This window comes from Astyanax mexicanus, chromosome 20 (genome assembly GCF_023375975.1).
Source record: "Astyanax mexicanus isolate ESR-SI-001 chromosome 20, AstMex3_surface, whole genome shotgun sequence".
NCBI classification, from domain to species: Eukaryota; Metazoa; Chordata; class Actinopteri; order Characiformes; family Acestrorhamphidae; genus Astyanax; species Astyanax mexicanus.
Genome location: NC_064427.1, coordinates 26,392,466 through 26,411,817, shown reverse-complemented (window position 1 = coordinate 26,411,817; position 19,352 = coordinate 26,392,466). Strand labels below are relative to the sequence as shown.

General features: G+C 37.7%; 1 protein-coding gene across 1 annotated transcript in view; it reads left to right on the top strand.

The window, feature by feature from the left end:
* Nucleotides 1-1,369: 1,369 nt before the first annotated feature.
* Nucleotides 1,370-19,352, top strand: part of auh (AU RNA binding protein/enoyl-CoA hydratase) — a 43,009-nt gene continuing 25,026 nt past the window's right edge. The window contains exons 1-6 of the mRNA XM_015607375.3: nucleotides 1,370-1,617; nucleotides 3,395-3,462; nucleotides 3,556-3,643; nucleotides 3,822-3,908; nucleotides 8,005-8,097; nucleotides 10,802-10,858. Of these exons, the coding sequence (XP_015462861.1) occupies nucleotides 1,434-1,617; nucleotides 3,395-3,462; nucleotides 3,556-3,643; nucleotides 3,822-3,908; nucleotides 8,005-8,097; nucleotides 10,802-10,858 (577 nt within the window). The 5' untranslated portion in view covers nucleotides 1,370-1,433. The remainder of the gene's footprint in view (nucleotides 1,618-3,394; nucleotides 3,463-3,555; nucleotides 3,644-3,821; nucleotides 3,909-8,004; nucleotides 8,098-10,801; nucleotides 10,859-19,352) is intronic.

The following is a 19,352-nucleotide window of genomic DNA, read 5'->3' as shown; positions in this document are numbered from 1 at the left end:
CAGTAGTAAATGCTTTCATTTAGTGGATCTGGTGTGTTACTATATAACATTGTCTAATTATTACATCAGTCAACGGTTGAAAGGCTGAATCATAACAGACTTCAGACCTTATATGAGCAGCTTTAGCTACAGGAATGTAGATTAAAGTGGATGCTGATCTCAGATTAAGAGCCCTGAAATAAGTTTTATAAACAACATAACACACATTATATCTCTATACCATCACTATTTGAGACTCTCTATGACTCCTTTAATTCTGGAACAGTATATTTGGGGAGGGGGGTCTCTATGATGACCTTAATAATGTATATCATTAAAAGTTAATATACTGTGATAAACAAAAACTTAATTCCCAGCCAACACATGTGCTCACATGGGAAGAATGTAGGTTCTTAGTGGGAGGTCGTATTACACATTCATCCACATTTAGGGCCAACTTGGAGTACATCGACAAAGCTTTCTCATACCCATGGATCTGGATCCATTAAACTGTTATAAGGGCTCCATTTGTGTACAATACCTACATGTAGAAGTGGAAGTAGAGGTTACAGGTAAGCTGACAAACTAGTAAAATGGTTAAGTAACTGAGTAAAAAGAAGGTTCCTTTCCTCACAAATTTACATGAGTAGATATAGTAGCATTGTCAAGGTTAAGCCATATTCCCTCCAATATATTTTATTTAATCAGATAGAGAGCACAAAATGACATTGAGCTGTAATTTCCTTTAAAATGTCCCGGCATCCCCTAAAAATGTACATAAATCTTTCCAAAATAACCCCAACCACCATCAAGAAAGGCCAATTGCCAAGTCCTTCCTCTCAATGATGATGGAAACAAATGTAAATAGAACAGAGGTCTAGCCATTTTTGTTTATATCCAAAAAAACATATTGAGAATATACTGTATGTGTTTTTTTTTACATGTACAGGTTAGTTTTACACTAACGTGACATAAGTCATGGGATAGCAGTATATAAAAAATTAACTACACGGAATTACCTCAGGGGAAGTCCTGTGTAAATGAAGTAAATAATACACGCATTAGTTGAGTGATGTATAACATACATTTTTTTTTTTTTTTACTTTATTTATTTATTCTAAAAAAATATAAATGGTCGAAAAAGTGAAGGGTCTGCCCCTTTAATGTCCAATGACTCGCATAAACATATTAATAATTAAATCAACAGGAAAATGTAAATAAAGGATGAATGTATGAACTTAATTAATCATTAATCATAATATACGTAAAAATCTAAAAATAGTAAAAAAAAAAAAAGAAATCCGGGGAAACCCGGGCTGCCGTTGGGAGCGGAGTCACGTGGTGCGCAGCTGCGTCACTCAGTTCAAAGTTGAAAGTCACATACACACTCACAGTACAGGGTACACAAACACATACAGTACACACACTGCAGCAGCAGCAGCGGGCTGGAGAGTATGGCGCTGCTAGTCCGGTGCCGAGTGTTTTCCCAAGCGTTTCGAGGTCAAACGGCGGCCCTGGACGGCGCCTGCCCGCTGGTGGGGGTCCTGCACCGGTCCGCGGGCTGCTCGAGGCGGTACAGCTCGGACGCTAAAGCGGGGGAGGAGCTAAGCGTTAGGTATCTAGACGGAGATGACTCAGGTAGCTGCCTGCTAAACCCTGTAAACTACACAACCACGCTCTGTCCTCACTGTTTACCTGCTATAACACGCTTTATTACCGGCGTTTACTCATTTAAACACAGCGCGGGACGATCTGCTCCAGCCCTGTGCAGAGCTGAGGAGCTTTTGCAGCAGGAGCTGAGGGAGATCCCTGCTCTTGCATGGGGGTCTCCACACGTCCTTCACTCTGACCATCAACCTAAAGTCAGCTGATAGGGGTTTCCCGTCCACCTTAAATGGTGCAGCAGCGTCTGAATGCATGTAGCCAGCTAAATGTTAACTGTTATTGTTAGCTTTTAAGGTGGAACAGAAAATTCACATTTCACATTCACATTTTTATTCCAAGAAGGTCATTTCAGGTGTTGTAGTGTGAAAGGGAACCTAGCTAGCTACAAGTTGTCAGTCATTGACCTAGCTTCATCTCTAGCTCCATTGCCATTGACTTCATGGAATTCACCCACTGGTTCGGCCGCATGAAATCCAACCTGTTTTAAAAGTCTTGGCCAGGTCCATATCTTGGTCTTGGCCAAGTTGAAGACCAGTTTGTCGAAGACCTAACTGTTGTACCCTTCACGATGGAATGGAAAATACCAAAATTCCCAAAAGCCATCTTTAGCCTTGTAGTCTTAAAGCTACAAGTGTTAAGTCATCTTAAGCTCCACTGCTGCCAAATAGTTATGGAGCTATTTGCCAAATTCACCCACTGGTTTTGGTGCATGAAATCCAACCTGTCCATAAAGTCTTGACCAGGTCTAGATCTTGGTCTTGGCATTTAAAGCTGGTCACAAATGGTCAAGGTGATTAAGACACTAGTCATCATGACAAAAACTAAGTATCTTCGCCCAGTTGAATATCAGTCTTTGAAGCGTGGTTAAGAAAAACATGAACTAGCTCTTTTCCTGACCAGGCTGTTTGTTTATTATTGTTTATTATTATTTAGTATTGAGCTATTGTTGTACTTTTCAAGGTGGAATTGAAAATTCTGAAATTCCAAGAAGCCAACTTTAGCCACCAGTAACATTTTTTAAACTATTTGCAAAAAATTTAACATCAGGTTTGGCTGCATAAAATCCAACATTTCCAACAGGTCTTGGCCTAGTTTAAGAACAGTTTTGGTTGATAGCTGGTTTTAAATGTTTGTAAGGCAGCTGGTTGACCATCTTGGTTGAATTAGATGGACTAGCTGGTCATATTGGTGTGCCTTTGTGGTCAGTCCAGTCATGCTGATGGACTACCTTGGTCAGATTGTTCATGCTGGTAGACCAAAATAAACCATTTTACATAAATATAACTCAAATAAAAAGCCTTATGTGATCATGAAGCTAGTCAGCCACTGACCAATGTTAGATGATATTTTTACTAAACTCCAAAGAGATTTTGTAACTCTCTATAAAAGTAAATTATACATTTTCTTTGTGATGGTCCAAGTAGAATTATTTGCAGTCTTTATACATTCTAAAAGAATGTCATATTTACAGGAAAATTCTACACACATTTCCATATCAACCTAGAATTTCAATATGCCAGCTCTGAAAAGATGAAACACTTCTAAATTGACCTGCCATGTCTATATATTTAGGGCTGAGCAGTGTCTTGTCTGATTTGTGTTGTCTTGGACCAGTAAACCTTTTCTAATGTGTGGGGAATACAATAAAAACTAAGATTTAATGATATTGTGTTATGCAAATCTGATTATCTATTTATTAAACAAATATAAATGCTTATGACTGACCATATGTCTTCTTTTGTGTTTCTAGGGATTGTTGTCTTTGGGATGAATCGTCCTAAAGCTAAAAATGCCATCAGCATGAACCTTGTAAAGTTGGTGAGTATAAATGTATATTAAGCTTTTATGTAAATTACCATTGCCTGTCTTTTATGAGTGTAAATTAATCAGTTGTTCCCTTCCTGTCATTAGTTGTCTGATGCTGTTGAATCAGTAAAAAAGAACAACAAGGTGCGCAGTGTGATCTTATGCAGCAAGGTGCCTGGAGTGTTCTGTGCAGGTATGTGGAAAGTGAATGTTTTATTCAATATATGAGGGAAAATGCAAATACCTTGTGACTAACAGTTCACATTAGCCATTTGGAAAGTGGATGGGTTTTGATTTATGTAGGAAAAAATGGTACTGCCTCAGTGTTCTTGGTAATGATATTCATCATTTGATTTATTCATCGTGAACAGGTGCTGACTTGAAGGAGAGAGCCAAAATGCATCAGAGTGAAGTTGGGCCTTTTGTCGCTAAAGCAAGGGCTCTTATTACAGAGCTTGGTAAGTAACTGCCTATTGTTTAGTTTAAAAATGTACTTTTATATTTAGTATATCTAGTATATCTAATTTTATGTTTAGTTCAGTGAGATTTGTTTTCCCAAAAGGGAAGCTTGTTACACTATGCAATTTCAGATAAAAGCATAAATGTCCTTAATGTGGGCCAAGAAGTGTAACTTTTTGCTGGAAAAATGAACTTAAAGAAAATGAAAGAATGATAACCTGAACTAAATGCATTTATTTTTTTGTCACTGTGAGACATATTAGATCCAATCTTTTATTAATTCAGATATGAGTCACTTGAACCTGTACTATGTTATTTTGAATACACAATGATTTTTTTTTTAGACTTTTATATAGGTTTTGTTCTACTTTTACTTCATCAACATTTACATCATTATACTAGATTAGTGAGCCCATTCCAGACAGAAGCTTTAATGCAAGCCCAAGTCATGACACTACCTCCACCATGTTTGGCATATTGACAGTACGTTGCTTAAATTACGCAGGATTAGCAGATTGTTTTCTTCAAAATTGGGCCTTTTCCTCTCTCATCAGATCATACATCTTCTTGTGGCTCATATGTTTATACTTTTCTGGCTTTCTGATATGTCCTGCTGATTGTATATTTTGTAGTATTGCTTCCCACTTCCTTTTAAGTCTATATTGACTAATGGTGGAGGCTGATACCTTCACACTTCATCACTGTGGGGATTGTTGCTGAGATCACTGATTGTTTTAGGGGTTTTCTTTACAGCTCTTACAATGTTTGTCATTAACTGCTGCTGTTTTAAGATACAATACTGTAAGAACACAGCTTATTAATCCCTGAGGGGAAAATCAGAAAGTTCCATCAGCTTATGTGTAGATACTCACACAAATACACAAAGACATAATAAAATAGGATAAAATAAAAATAAATATAATGTACTAAAAACAGGAATGTATTATATACAGGCTAGAATGATATGTGCAGATGTGCAGTTTGTGAATGCATGGATTAGGTGGTCACATTTAGTGTCCACAACAGTTCTAAAGTTTAATGTAGTACTACTAATGGTAAAAGCACATTGTTTTCAAATGTGACCCTACCCCTTGGTACAGAGTTAAAGTGGAAAACCCTTCAAGAACCTCATATACCCGATATTCATTATATCTTTGTATATAAGTACAGCAACCTAGCTGCTGGTTAACTAGGTAACTTTAGGTCACCATATGTCTTCAGAAAGGGGGCAGGAGGTGCTGTAAATAATTATTATTGTCCATACCTTAATTCCGCTGTGGTGATGAGCAGAAATTAGATTCTCAGCCCTCCGTTTTGAGTGTGTCTATAAACAATCTCTGTTTGAAGGGCAATGTAGCCCTAACCTTTCCCCCTACCCCTCCAGCCTAGCAAGAATCTGGTCACCCTAACCCTGGATTGAACACACAAATCATATATAGACTACACAAATATACAGCTCTGAAAAAAATGAGACCAATTCAGTTTCTGAATCAGTTTCTCTGATTTTGCTATTTCTAAATATATGTTTGAGTAAAATTAACATTATTCTTTTATTTAATAAACTACAGACAACATTCCTCCCAAATTCCAAATAAAAAGATTGTAATTTATAGCATTAATTTGCAGAAAATGAGAACTGGCTGAAATAACCAAAAAATGCAGAGCTTTCAGAATGCAAAGAAAACGAGTTCATATTTGAATATTTAAGAGTTCAAAAATCAATATTTGGTGAAATAACCCTGATTTTTAATGACAGTTTTCATGCATCTTGGCATGTTCTCCTCCACCAGTCTTACACACTGCTTTTGGATAACTTCATGCCTTTACTCCTGGTGCAATTCAAGCAGTTCAGTTTGGTTTGATGGCTTGTGATCATCCATCTTCCTCCTGATTATATTCCAGAGGTTTTCAATTTGGTGAAATTAAAGAAACTCATAATTTTTTCCAGAGCTGTATATACTATACAAACTTAGTATGTATTGGCAATGCCCATGGCTCAAAAATCTTCTGAATTTTTCTTTGTGTTTAGACATTCAATCCAACAGGACACCCTTTGTAAACACAAAACATCTTTCAGGCACTTAAAAATTACTGTGATTAAGATGCCACGTACGTTTTCCACATCTACACTGAATATAAATATCAGGAAGTAAAAGTAAAAATTCTTTTAATATACTATATTAAAGCAGTGTTGGGGAAGCTGCTTCTGACATAACACGCCACATCCTCTCCCCTGGAGGAAAATTACCTACAAAAAAGTACCATCGGACAAAAAATAGATAGTTTAACTGAAACTTAATTTCAAAGAATGACTGCAGAAGCACATTGAAAAATAGGCTTCCTTCCCTATTTTATATGCAGAATGTATTAACTCTGTTTAAGTAACTGCAGTGCCAGGGTTCCTAATTTTATTTTTATAACTGTTACTGTCACTGTCCACAGAGTTAGAAAGTTATGCTTCATTCACTCATACTTGAAATGAATCAGTTTGGTGCTTCATTTAACCAAATTAATGCAACATGTCTAGGCATTCACTTTATTGTCAGGAGGGCCGACAAGACCAGTCTAATCAGATACTGACAGTAAAGATTGACAGGTAATTTTTTGTAGCTATTATTTTGATCAAAAAAAATTTCAACCACTTTTAAAATGCTCTAAGCTCCAGAGCCTTGAATTTCTTTATGGAACTGAAAAGTTCTGATTATCCAACACTAACAACACCATTTTACTAAGTGGGATTCCTTTAGCTTTCTGACTGTTGCTGCATTTGTCTTTTTAATGCATACTTAACCTGATTTGTCTTCTTTTTATGGCTGCTGCGCTTGCACAGATCTCCATATGTCCACCAGCACACAAACCTTCCCCTGCTCTCAGCACACCTAGCAACCAAGCTGATTGGCTCTTTTTTGTTAAAGGGTGGGATATTATCAATAAATGGGCACAGTGTTGAGCATTACAAAAACTTCGACACACCAGTGACTGATCTCCCCATTAATAACAAACACCATGGCTCAATACATGAATAGGAAAAAAGCTGTTGTGGTTGTTCTTGTTCTTGGATACAATATTATTATTACTGTTACTATTATTATTATTATTATTATTATTATTATTATTATTATAAACAATCCACGGTAGCCAAACACAGTAGAGACGAGCACAGATACTAAACATAAAATTTATTAAATAAGGGGTCAGGCTTATAAGAATAGTCATGGACAGGCAGAGTAAAAAAAAATAAGGAAGCATAAACAAACAATATACCAGAATGAGCAGGCAAGGAGATCATACACAGGATATCCACAACAGCGCAAGAAGGGCAAGGCAAAGGGATGGTCAAAAATAAAAAATCGGTATCTTAACAGCTAAAAAACAATGATGGGGCTACGCAAAAGAGAGTAAGCAAAAAGGGTGGAAACAAAAGATCAAGTAACAAATGGTAGAAGAGCTGAAATAGTTTTAATAGTGAGGAGTGAGTAAAAGCAGGGGCTATTTATACTAAGGAGTCCAGGTGTGAGCAATCTCAGTAGCATGGCGAGCCAGATTTCGTGATCTGGCATGCTCGGAGGGTTGAGCACAGGTGCATCTTGGGAAATGGAGTCTTTTACAAAAGAACTAGAGTCAGTGACAGGACTGATGCATGTCTTTCAAGCTCACTATGTTATTGTTTTTAATATTAATCATATCAAGGAACCACATGAAGAACAGTTTTTTTTACCACCCTACCGATATCTTTTCTGTTTTCTGTTGGAGAATTGATGCAGGTACCATTTTGCATTTTACTGCATTTTATTGGCCGATCTGTGAAATGTTAAATATGGTAAAAAAAAAAAAAAATAAATAAAAAAATATATATATATATATATTTTTTTTTTTCCTATTTTATTTTAATTATTAGTCTAGTATTTGATGGTAAAGTTCTTGGTTTAATTGAAGTGTACACTGACTGTATGAGTGATATGAGCTGTGATGACGTGTTTTAAAAGCCTATCATGTTCTGCTGCGTGAGGGGTATTATGATTGTAGAGTCATTAGATAGATGCTAATGCTGATCAGCTTAATACTCTTAATTTCCCTTCTTATGTCTGGCTTTAGGTAATCTGCCCATGCCAACTATTGCAGCAATTGACGGAGCAGCTCTGGGAGGAGGGCTTGAGTTGTCTCTGGCTTGTGACATCAGAATAGCAGGTAAATCATGCACTGTTAGCTTCTTAAAAAGAGCTGAACTTGCAGCTCATGTTAAAGCAGCAGACCCTAAGATATGTTTTTTTTGTTTGTTTTTATTCAAAAGCATTAGTATTCCTGACGGGAGGGAAAACATATGCTAATTAATTGTATCAGTCTCCCGACATCCGTACAATATTTTTCGCACTATAAGGCGCACTTAAAATCCTTTAATTTTCCACAAAATCGAGATTGTTCTTTAAAATCCGATGCGCCTTATGTATAAATTGTACCAGTCAGGCATTAAGGAGCAGTAAAGCCACTCTGCTGAAGGACAGCATTATACACGAGTTTCAGTGAAGTTTCTCCAGCACAGAGGCTGGAGCAGTATTAGCATTAGCCGCTAACTGTAGCGCAAGATCTTTTGCCGTTCAGAAGTGAATATATTGGACCGTAGCCTGCGTGTTTACCATGTTAAAACAAGCTATGTGGGGAAAAAAACGCTAGCTGATAGTTTCCTGGCTTAACAGAACACTCAGGGTCCCTCAGTGTAGCGCTGTCAGGTGGCATTTACTAGCACTAAGCACTGTTGCTTACTACGCTGTTGAAAATATTGGAAATCTAAGCTTACTGTAAATAAACAGAAGTGCTTTACTCACACAAATAAGCAGTTTTCAGAAAAAAAATCTGTTTTTTTTCGCCCAGCGCTCGTTTGACTTCAAAATATATATATATTTTTTTTTAGAATTACAGTTTTGTTTACTCAGGTGATATTAGAAGGGAAACATGGTAAGACCCTTGTTCCTTACCATTGTCGCTTAAAATGCACATATATAAATATTAGGGGTGGGTTATATGGCCTTAAAATACTGAATAACAAAAATTATTTAAAGAATATACTACTGCAACAAAAAGAAATATACATTTTATTATTGCATAAGATATGATTTGACACACTCTGACTGAGATATCAAAGAAAACAAGAATTTTATCCGATTTGTTACAGAAGTCAATGATCCAGAATGTCACAATACTAATAATAATGCACTCCAAATATCTACATATATGCAGGATTAAAGTAAAATAGATGATACTGGACAGATATAATGTGTCTCTAGTAGATATATAACGGGAAATGAGAACAGTGTATTTTTTTTGTTTTGTTTTGCTAAAAACAGGAAAAAAAAGTAGCACTCTTATGTGATAATTAGGGGTGGGTGATATGGAGCGATATTTTGTAGTATAATGTCGTTCACGATATTCTAAAATGTTGGTGATATTATTGCGTATGATACAATATGGCACACCACTAAAAAATATTTATTATATTATTAAAAAACAAACGGAGGTTTGGTTGGTTTGTTGGAAATAGTTGGTCTCGTCTCTACAGTTCAATCAGATTCTTTAAAGTTGGAGAATTAAATTGTTTAGCAAATTGCTGAATTAAAGATGTCTTAGTGAATAATAGAAATGCCAAGACCCTAAATAGTAAGGTATGACACATTGTGGCTCCTCTTTGATTCACCCACACTGTGTGTGTGTGTGTGTGTGTCCTCTAGTGAATTAACACCCACATATTGCTTTGCTCTGACAGTGAACAGATGTCTTCACTCCTGCTTTCTCAGCTCACACACCCAAGTTTGGAGTTGGAAATCTGCTCATGATGCTTTAACACGTTTCCCACTTAGCAGACGTGCCACACCATATGCTTTCATGCCGAGTCTCTTTTAAAGGATGTTTTTGCGCTCGTGTCTTTAGCAGGAATATTTTGGGGGGTGTTATTGTTGGTACTGGGTGTCGGGAGTGCCACAGAGTTCCAGTTTTAAGGTCCTTTCTCTCCATTTTTTTTGGGACATAAAAAAAAACGAATGTGATTTTTAACATGGTAGGACCTTCACACCGAGTGTGAGAATTTTTTTTTTGCACTTCTGTGCTCTATAAAAGGCCTAGAAAGTCCATAACGTTCAATACATTTCTACTCTTCTTTCTGTTTCTCTGCTCATTGTCTGCTTTGTGCTCTCTTTAGTTTCTTCTCTCCACACAAACATCCATTAATGAGAGAAGATTTCTGTTTATATACAGAAGTAAAATGAAATGAGGACAATATGATGCATTTGTGCACAAAGTAGGCAGATTTAGGCAGGGAAGCAGAATTTAGCAGTGCTGGAACTTCCTACAAAACAAATGAAGTCAAGTATAGGGGCATGCAGCTCACGTACAGATCTGGGAAAAAATAAGAGACCCCATAAAAAGTATGAGTTTCCGAAATTGAAAACCTCTGGAATATAATCAAGAGATTGATGATCACAAGCCATCAAACCAATCTGAACTGCTTGAATTTTTGCACCAGGAGTGCAGGCATAAAGTTATCTAAAAGCAGTGTGTAAGACTGGTGAAGGAGAACATGCCAAGATGCATGAAAACTGTGATTTCTTATTTTCTGCAAATAAATGCTCTAAATAAGATTTTATTTTTGGGAGAAATGTTTTCTGTAGTTTATAGAATAAAACAACATTGTTCATTTTACTCAAACATATACCTAAAAATAGCAAAATCAGAAAAACTGATTCAGAAACTGAAGTGGTCTCTTATTTGTTTTCCAGAGCTGTATATGATAACGACTGGATGTAGGAAAGTTCTTTAAGCTGCTTACTATACTGTCCTGAAACAGTATAATATGATGAAAGGATTTTAATAAAATGTTTGTTTTTTTGTGTTTTTTTTACAGCCACGTCTGCTAAAATGGGTCTGGTTGAAACAAAGCTAGCCATCATTCCAGGGGCAGGTAAGTCTCAGCAGCCGTGTTTTGATACTTTAACAGATCAGCGCAAATTTTGTGAGTTATAAATGAGTAATGTTGCTCACTGCAGCCTCAGCTTTCTGTTCTTGACTGATAGAAGTGGAACCTGATGTTGTCTTTTACTGCTGATGCTCATCTGCCTTAATCATTACACATTTTATTGCTTTACTGATTGGAAAAATGTCTTATTTATTTAAACTGTGCTCTGCATTATTACACATTCTGGATAGGGATAAAACATAGTGTATCCAACAAGAGCAAAACATTGCACAGTAAGTTTCTATACAGCAGTGAAACATAAACACACACAGAAAATGCATATTCTTCTCAGTGATCTGTATGTATATTAACTAAGTGCATCACAATCCCTACAACATTGTTTTTAACCTGTGGTTTGTGGCCTCTTAGTAGTACTGCTGTGGGGCTGCTGGCAAATTTATACCATTAAAAGTATTTTACCACTCAATAAAGCACATTCAACACTTGCATTAGATTTTATGTTACAACAAGACTGTGATTAGTGTAATGGCATCCTTACTGTACATAAAACTGTAAATACAATCTTTGCCCTAGTGTTTGAGAGACCACTTTAGTTAATGAATCAGTTTCTCTGATTTTGCTATTTATAGGTTTATGTTTGAGTAAAATGAGCGCTGTTGTTTTATTCTATAAATTTCAGACAACATTTTTCCCAAATTCCAAACATTTAGCGCATTTATTTAAAGAAAATGAGAAATGGCTGAAATAACAAAAAAGAAGCAGAGCTATCAGACCTCAAATAATGCAAAGAAAACAAGTTTAGAAATCAATATTTGGTGGAATAAACCTGGTTTTTAATCACAGTTGTCATGCATCTTGGCATGTTCTCTTCCACCAGTCTTACACACTGCTTTTGGATAACTTTATGCCACTCCTGGTTAAAAATTCAGGCAGCTTAGCTTGGTTTGATGGCTTGTTTATATTCCAGAACATTTCAATTTGGTGAAACCAAAGAAACGCATCCTTTTTTTAAATGGTCTCTTATTTTTATCCAGAGCTGTATGTGCATGTCTGCTCATTTTAGTAAATAACTTCCATTCAGGATCGTCTATTTTACTGTAGTTTGACTTCTTTTAGAGCAGACTCAATTCCCTCAGCTGTTCGTGACTGGGTCAAGTCATGTATTGTGGGTTAAGGGAAGTGGGTCAATCCATGTCTGCCCACACTCCAGTTACGTTGAGCCTCATCCAAGGAATTTTTAATAAAATAAGATTACTGCTCCAATTACCTCATTCTAAAAATAACCCACACCACAGCCTGCCAAACAGAGCAAGTCTTTTTTTCTGACATCTGGACCAGGAAATAAAGGAGGACAAAGAAAATAAAATAATGATTATTCACAACCACATGTTGAGCAGTCATAACTGTGGAGTGTGATTTACTCTAGTTGGCTCTTTTTAAAGTAAAGCTGAATGCAATCTCCTTCATACACACACTCTAATGATGATCTGAATCCTTTACGACCCCAAGAAATAAACCAGCATTAAACAGCATTGGCACCTTATCTGAAGACATACAATAAATCCTAAAGTTAACTAGTTACTCAGCAGCTAGGTTACTGAACTTTAGCACTCCTGATGACATATATGACATAGCTTGAAGGGTTTCCCAATTCTTTGGGGGGAGGATTTCACCCCCAAAAAATCCGAAAACAAGGGGTAGGGGTAAGTGGTCAGGACCAAAGGGTGAAATGGGTTTTGGCCTTTGTCTTAGACCTAGTATCTAACAAAGAGTGTTGGCTGTTTAATGCTTTTTTTCCATGGGGTCATAAAGGATTTAGATCTGTATTAGAAATGCTTAGGAAGGAAATGGCATTCAGCCATTTCTCAGAAACACTTGGATTTGAACACAGTTTGTCTGACATGTGAGTGAAAATCCCAGCCCTCCTCACAGGCTCCTGTTTGGAGATTGGCACTGTGATTGCTGGGCAGGTTTTGTGTTTTAATTAGGCTTACGGCGAAGCTCGGTTCAGCGGTGTGGATGCCGACACTCGTTTACATTTAGGTGCCCTTTGTTTTTCTTTCCATTTCTGCCTGGAGGACCAGGCTCATGACATTTCAGCAGGACATCCTCCTCCTTTAGACTCCAGCTCTCGTTTCTGAGCAATTTCCCCAGGGAACCGTTGCGAAGAGCTGCTGTAATGTTTACAGGTTTCGCTCAGTTCTGTAGCATTTTATTAATACAGGGAGGTTTATTCCATTTCTTGGAAAATCTTAGTCATACGTGCTGCAAGATTATGCCTGAAAAAATACAGAAGGATTGCTGTTACCATAGAAATAAGGTGCCCTTATTGACTTGCTTGGCTGTTTCCTAGGTTAAATGGGCCATGGACTTGTGTTTTCTGTTTTTTTGTAGTCTGTATCTTAATATTGCTAAATAAGAAATTCTATGTGTAATAAGGCTGCTCCCATAAAGTCGACAAGTCGAAACATCTACTGCATCTCTTCAAGCTAAAAGCTAAAAGTATTGTGTTGTCTTTTTCCTCATTAATGTATTACAGCATTACATGCAGATATCCACACAGATATTCACCCTATTTGATCATGCCTATTTTTAAGAGTTTGTTTTTTACGCCTTTGTGTTGGAACGTTTTTATAGTATAAGATAGTATAAGATAAATATTTAATGCATATTTTAGAAGAATAAGAATATTTAAGAAGCACAGGATACATCAAAAAAAGTAGTATAGTCATTGTGGTGTGTAACATAGCAGAACGTGCCATGTCTCGGCAATTAAATCAAACATGTCATTGTGCAATGTTTGATTCTTGACACAAGAAGTAGATACACAGCGCTGTCTCTGTGTCTGTGTAAGTGACAGGCTGCTGCTGCCTGAGAAGCACTAAGGGAAGGGGGAGCGTGAGACGGGGGGCAGGAGTAAACACGAGGTAACCGCATGGCCTCCATCCACATGGTTGGGCACATGCTTGTAAACACACAATCGAAAGCTGTGCACCTCAGTCCAGCACAGTTTTACGCAGATATTTATAGTTACAGCTGAATTCATCCTTTTACTCCCAGACAAACTCTCTTATTTACCTTTTAAATTAAAATTTTATTTCAATTTACCATTTAAATGTTTGATTAAAGGACCGATTACTGTTGTTTTGCAGTTTTCATCAGGTTTTGAGTGCTTGGCGCTGACTCAGCTCTTGATTGGTCCAGTGCGGGGCGGAGCTGGTGATGTCATGGGCCCTGCATTGTTAAATTTTGCGGAGAAATATTAATTCATATTGCATTGGTGTTTCCTCTTGATTTATTTCCGGAGCTGTGGTACTTTACTGGGTTCCAAAACACAAAACAGAGCCCTTTAGTCTGTCATCAACTCAGAAAGTAATCCAGCTCAAAAAAAACAGTTGGCATTATGCTCCAGCTGCTTTGTTTGTTGGCATCCGCCCAGCCAAGGCTGACAGCATTAACATACTTGTTTTAACCCAGCTGTGTCTGCATCACACATTTCAAATGAAATTCAATGAAAATCCTTTTGCAGGGTTTTGTAATTAAGTGGCCATTTTTTTGGTAATATCCTGCACCCATAGTCATAAGGAACGAATCACATAGCAACCCATATTCCCAAAACTAGCTACATTGAGAGACGTTTTGGGGCATGTATTTACAGAGATTTGTGAGATTCTAGCGTCCCTTGCTCTAACTAAAGCAGCAGAGCAGAGAAACCCAACATGTCCTGGCTGATCAACTATATCTGGAGTGTGTGATAAATCATGTTCGTTTGATTTGTGTCCAGAGATGAGACTTTTGATCGAGAATGATTAACAGAAATGTTCCTAAAACTATAAAGAAAGCAGCTCAGGATCACATAAGAGAAGATTATAATTTTTCTAAAGGGTAGTGGTGGCTCATCGATTAGAGCACCAGGCCATTAACAACTAGGTTTTAATTGTGATTGGCAAAGGCTTAAGCAATGGCTGCCCACCGCTCTGGGCATGTGTTCTCATAAAATCACTTAAAATCACTCTGTATCTTCTGAGTGTACTCACTAGTGTGTATGTGTGTGTTCACTGCACGGATGGGTTGGCTTGTCCTGTGCCTTGTCTTGTCTTGTCTTGTCTTGTCTTGTCTTGTCCTGTCCTGTGCCCTGTCCTGTACTGTACTGTCTGTCTTGCCTCGGTCCTGTGTCCTGTCCTGACCTGTGTCTTGTCTTGTCCTTAATGGTAATGTACTGTCCTGTTTCTTGTCTTGTCTTGTCTTGCCCTTTCCCCATTTCTGCACTGTACTGTCTGTCTTGCCTCGGTCCAGTTCCTGACCTGTGTCTTGTCTTATCCTGTGCTTTACGGTACTGTACTGTCCTGTGTCCTCTCTTGTCTTGGTCATGTGTCCTGTCTTGTCTTGTCTTGTCCTGTCCTGTCCTGTCTCGGTCCTGTGTCCTGCCTTGTCTAGTCCTGTTTCTTGTCTTGTCCTGTCAGCAAGTTCGGCTTTTACGAGATTATGCATTGTTTGATTTTATTTATTTTATTTTTTGTATAAATAAATAAACGTACTGTCTGTCTTGTCTTCTTCTGTCCTTTCCTGTCTTGGTCCTTTGTCCTGTCTTGTCCTGTGTCTTGTCGTGTCCTGTATCAGCTTTTACTTGATTATGCATTGTTTGATTTATTTTTCATTTTTTGGATAAATATCAGGTTGGTGATATCCCAAGACACTTCAATCATTGTTACTAGAGAAGCGACCTTCCAATATACACTATAGTGTTCATATATTTGTGCACATCTATTATAGCAATTGAGATTGAGAGCAGCAGTGGAACTTTGTTCTCTGGAATGATGCTTCTCCATCCAATTCTTTTGGAAGAGATGTGTTGGGGAGATGGTGGAGTGATGATCACCCATCATACTGTTGGACCTCAGTAACATTCTCGCGCTAAATGCAATAATATTCTCACAGCCCTTGATTTTCTTGAGAACTGGAGAATGAATGAGCAGGTGTTCTAACACTTTTGTCCATATACTGTGTACTCGGCTCTCTGATGTAACCTGACTGAAACTCTGAGGAAAAGCCAGACGGTATATTTTCTGCCTCTGTCTGCAGTAGCAGGAGTCCGGCTCCTGAACCCTCGCTGTCCATTTGCTGTGGATCAGCCCGAGCAAAGCCAGTGAGAGTGGCTGAGAACGGCTTCAGCCAACTCAGTTCTCCTCCTGTGTGAAAATAGGTCACCGGAGCCTTGGCCAGGTGCCAGCTGTTTGAGATGTATTCGATGCGCTTTGGGTCGCTGGAAATAGAGTGAGGCCGAACGTCAGCACAAAACATTTCTTCGTTTGGCAGCCGTGCCGCCCGGTGCCCTGGAACAAATTTACTCGCTGACCTGTTATTAAGCCCAATCCATCTGAAACGGAGAGCCGCAGAGTGCCTGGACGTCTGCCTTCTTTCTTCTCTTTCCTACTTCTTCAGTTCACTGCAGTTTTTATCTTTTTCTCCTTTCCTTTCTTCCGCCTCATTACTGTACATGTCCTCTTACCACTTCACCTTGCTGCATCCTATTCACTGCAATGAAGAGAGCTCATCTACCTCATGAAACAGTTACACCAATTCAACTGTGTGCAGCCAATCAGGAGAGCGAACAAACAGTTTTCAAACATTAAAGAAGACCTGTTACAAAACACCAGTGCTGTCAAATGCATCAATGAACTTTAATAAATCTGAAAACTGTACTGTTTTTTTTTTTTGTTTTTTTTTTGGGCAAATCAATCGTGTTACCAAGTTTGGCTCCAATTCCTCTTGTAATTCACACCTGGTGACGTATTAGAGACTGTATTTAGTGATTATAAACACAGCATCACACACAACCTGCCAATCAAGTGTGCATCAAGTGACCCCCCTACTGTAAATATACTTTTACTTTCTCAATCTTACATCTAACATTTACTTATCTAAATATACACTATTAAAAGCTTATTAAAGGCATTCTCTTCTGTAGTCCTGTTAGCCAATCAGAGGTGATATATTTGCATGTGTGAGCAAGAGCCTAAAACCTGTCTTTATTCCGAGACCTGTGATCTAAATCAGGGCTATTCAGACACACCACAAAAAAACGGCTTATGTGGCGTTCATTCATATGAGAGACCACAACTAGACTGTTTAAAATGAATTTAAAAACAATGGAATGAAACCTTTAATATTGTTTTTTTTTTTGCAATTTTGTGGCTCTGAAATCTTAATTTTGCTATTAAATAGTTTTAAAATTAAATTAAATCTGCAAACACCCTGTATCAAAAAACGGTATTCACAGTAAGTATGTATGTTTTGCTTCATTTGCATACAAAACATCACAGACAACAGTTCCTCCAGTTTTTGTTTTGGAGTGAAAGACTCTACTGTACAGGAAAGGCTTTCAAAAAGGTTTGGAAGCATTGCTGTAAGGATTTGCTTGCATTCAGCATCAAGCAAGTGCGTTAGTGAATTTCGGGATGTTGGATAATCTTTATTCCACCCAACCTTATCCTCAACTCCCCAACTCAGCCCAAGAGTGTTGAATGGAGCACCATCCATCTTTCCAAAGAAACACAGTTCCACTGCTCCACATATCAATGCTGGAGGCCTTTATAACCCTCTAGCCCACACCTGGCATTAGACACAGGGCAATACGTGATGATTATCTGCTAAAGAGAGTTCTATTCTACTGGAAGTACTTTTGTACAGGTACAAGACAGGCTGTGTAAATTGTGTACATAGCATCGCTGTCCGGTGAAAAACAAGTATCTTTGTTTTTGTTAATTTCAGACACACAATAATTCAAACACACCAACTGTCTCTTACACTGTATCAAAATTGAACTAAAATGACCTGAAATAAACTGTTTTTTTTTTTCGATGGCTTTCATTGAAATTTAAGAAGGTTATTTCTCTTTAATGTGAAGTTGCTGTTTTGGAGATTAATGTTTTGATTGGACAGCGACGATATGCACAGCTCTGTCAGCAATTAATGCAGCCTAAATGATCTTCATAAACATTTGGATGTTAAAATCAGGGTGACCAAGCTTTTTAATAGTAGTATAGTTTTACAAATTGAGTGAGAACTGTAAGATCTAGCTGAATAATTGAAAAATAATCATTTTTGGATGTATCAGATTCCAGGAAACCTGAGTAATGCGCAGTGAAAATGACTGCGGAAAGAGAGCATTATCAGGAGTTGTCAACCTTGTGTTATGAAATATGGTTTTATGTGATTGTATGACTCATACACTTCTTTGGAACCGGGATCTGTACGTTTCAGTTTGGAATTGGTGATAAAGAGTATTTTTGAGCAGTTACAGACATGAAATGAATTGATTTCACCATCCGGTCCAGGTGCATGATGGCTCAGCTGATAAAGGCGTTAGTCAGAGAGACTTTCTCCAGTGCTCCTCCATGTTTGTTTCTGTATCAGGAAGTTCTGGACCTCCGTTCACAAACTGCAGCATGAGCTTTCCGAAGAATAAATTTGTCAGTAAAAGTGGTCCCATATTAGTTCTGGCGTAATTTGTTTGGTTGCACTTCTGCTAGTTTACTCAGATTCCTGGAATGAAAACGGCTCTCAGTTTCTCAGATGTCGGTAATTTGAAGGCTTGGTCTGTCTGATATTGCAGGACTTGAATGAGACAAGTGCACAGTGTTCTTTAATTTAATTCAGGAGAAATTGTGGATATTTATCTTAATCAGACGTGTACCTGTGAGTTCTGCAGAAGGATTAATTTTTCCCAGCAGTGAGCAAATTTCAGTCCAAACTGTGGGTGTTTTTCGGAAAATGCAAGCATAATGTGTCATGTCTTAGTACTTCATTAGAAATCAGAGTTTACACAGTTTTACACCTTTTCTCCAGATGTAGATCAGCAGTGTTTGCCTGGAGTTTTTTTTTTTTCCTTTTTTTTTTAACATCATCATACCTAAAAGTCAAGGTCAAAGTGCAAACTAGGGTTCAGGTGTTTGTCACATTAAATACATTTATTCTTGTTCATCTGGTTTCACACTGCAGGTTTAGTACTACATCGTGTCAGCACCTACATGGGGGTACATCTCTCTGTACTAAACACTGATTGGTTTGTAGAAGGCCTTGCATTGGAAGTCAGTGTGGTGTGTTGTGCCGAATTCTGGCTCCTTTCCAAGCATAACAGATTCTTATAAGGTTCATTTTATTTCTGTTTATAAATAAGAGTTAATCTACAGTTACAGTAGATACAGTAACATTTATGCACAACACTGGTTCTTTTTCTTCTTCTGTTGTTTAATACATGTTCACAATGAGTGTAATTAGTCTGAAGAAGTGTTTTCACACTGCAAATGTACCAGATCATGCTTCAGTTAATTCAAACTGGGACCATCTCTTTAGGTTGAACCAAATTTTTCTCTTTTGGTCTTTAATGACTGCTATTTTGGTTCAGAACAAACAAACCGAACGTATGAAGGTCTGGAACAAAATGGTGATTTAAACTGATTGCTGGTCCAAAATGGTA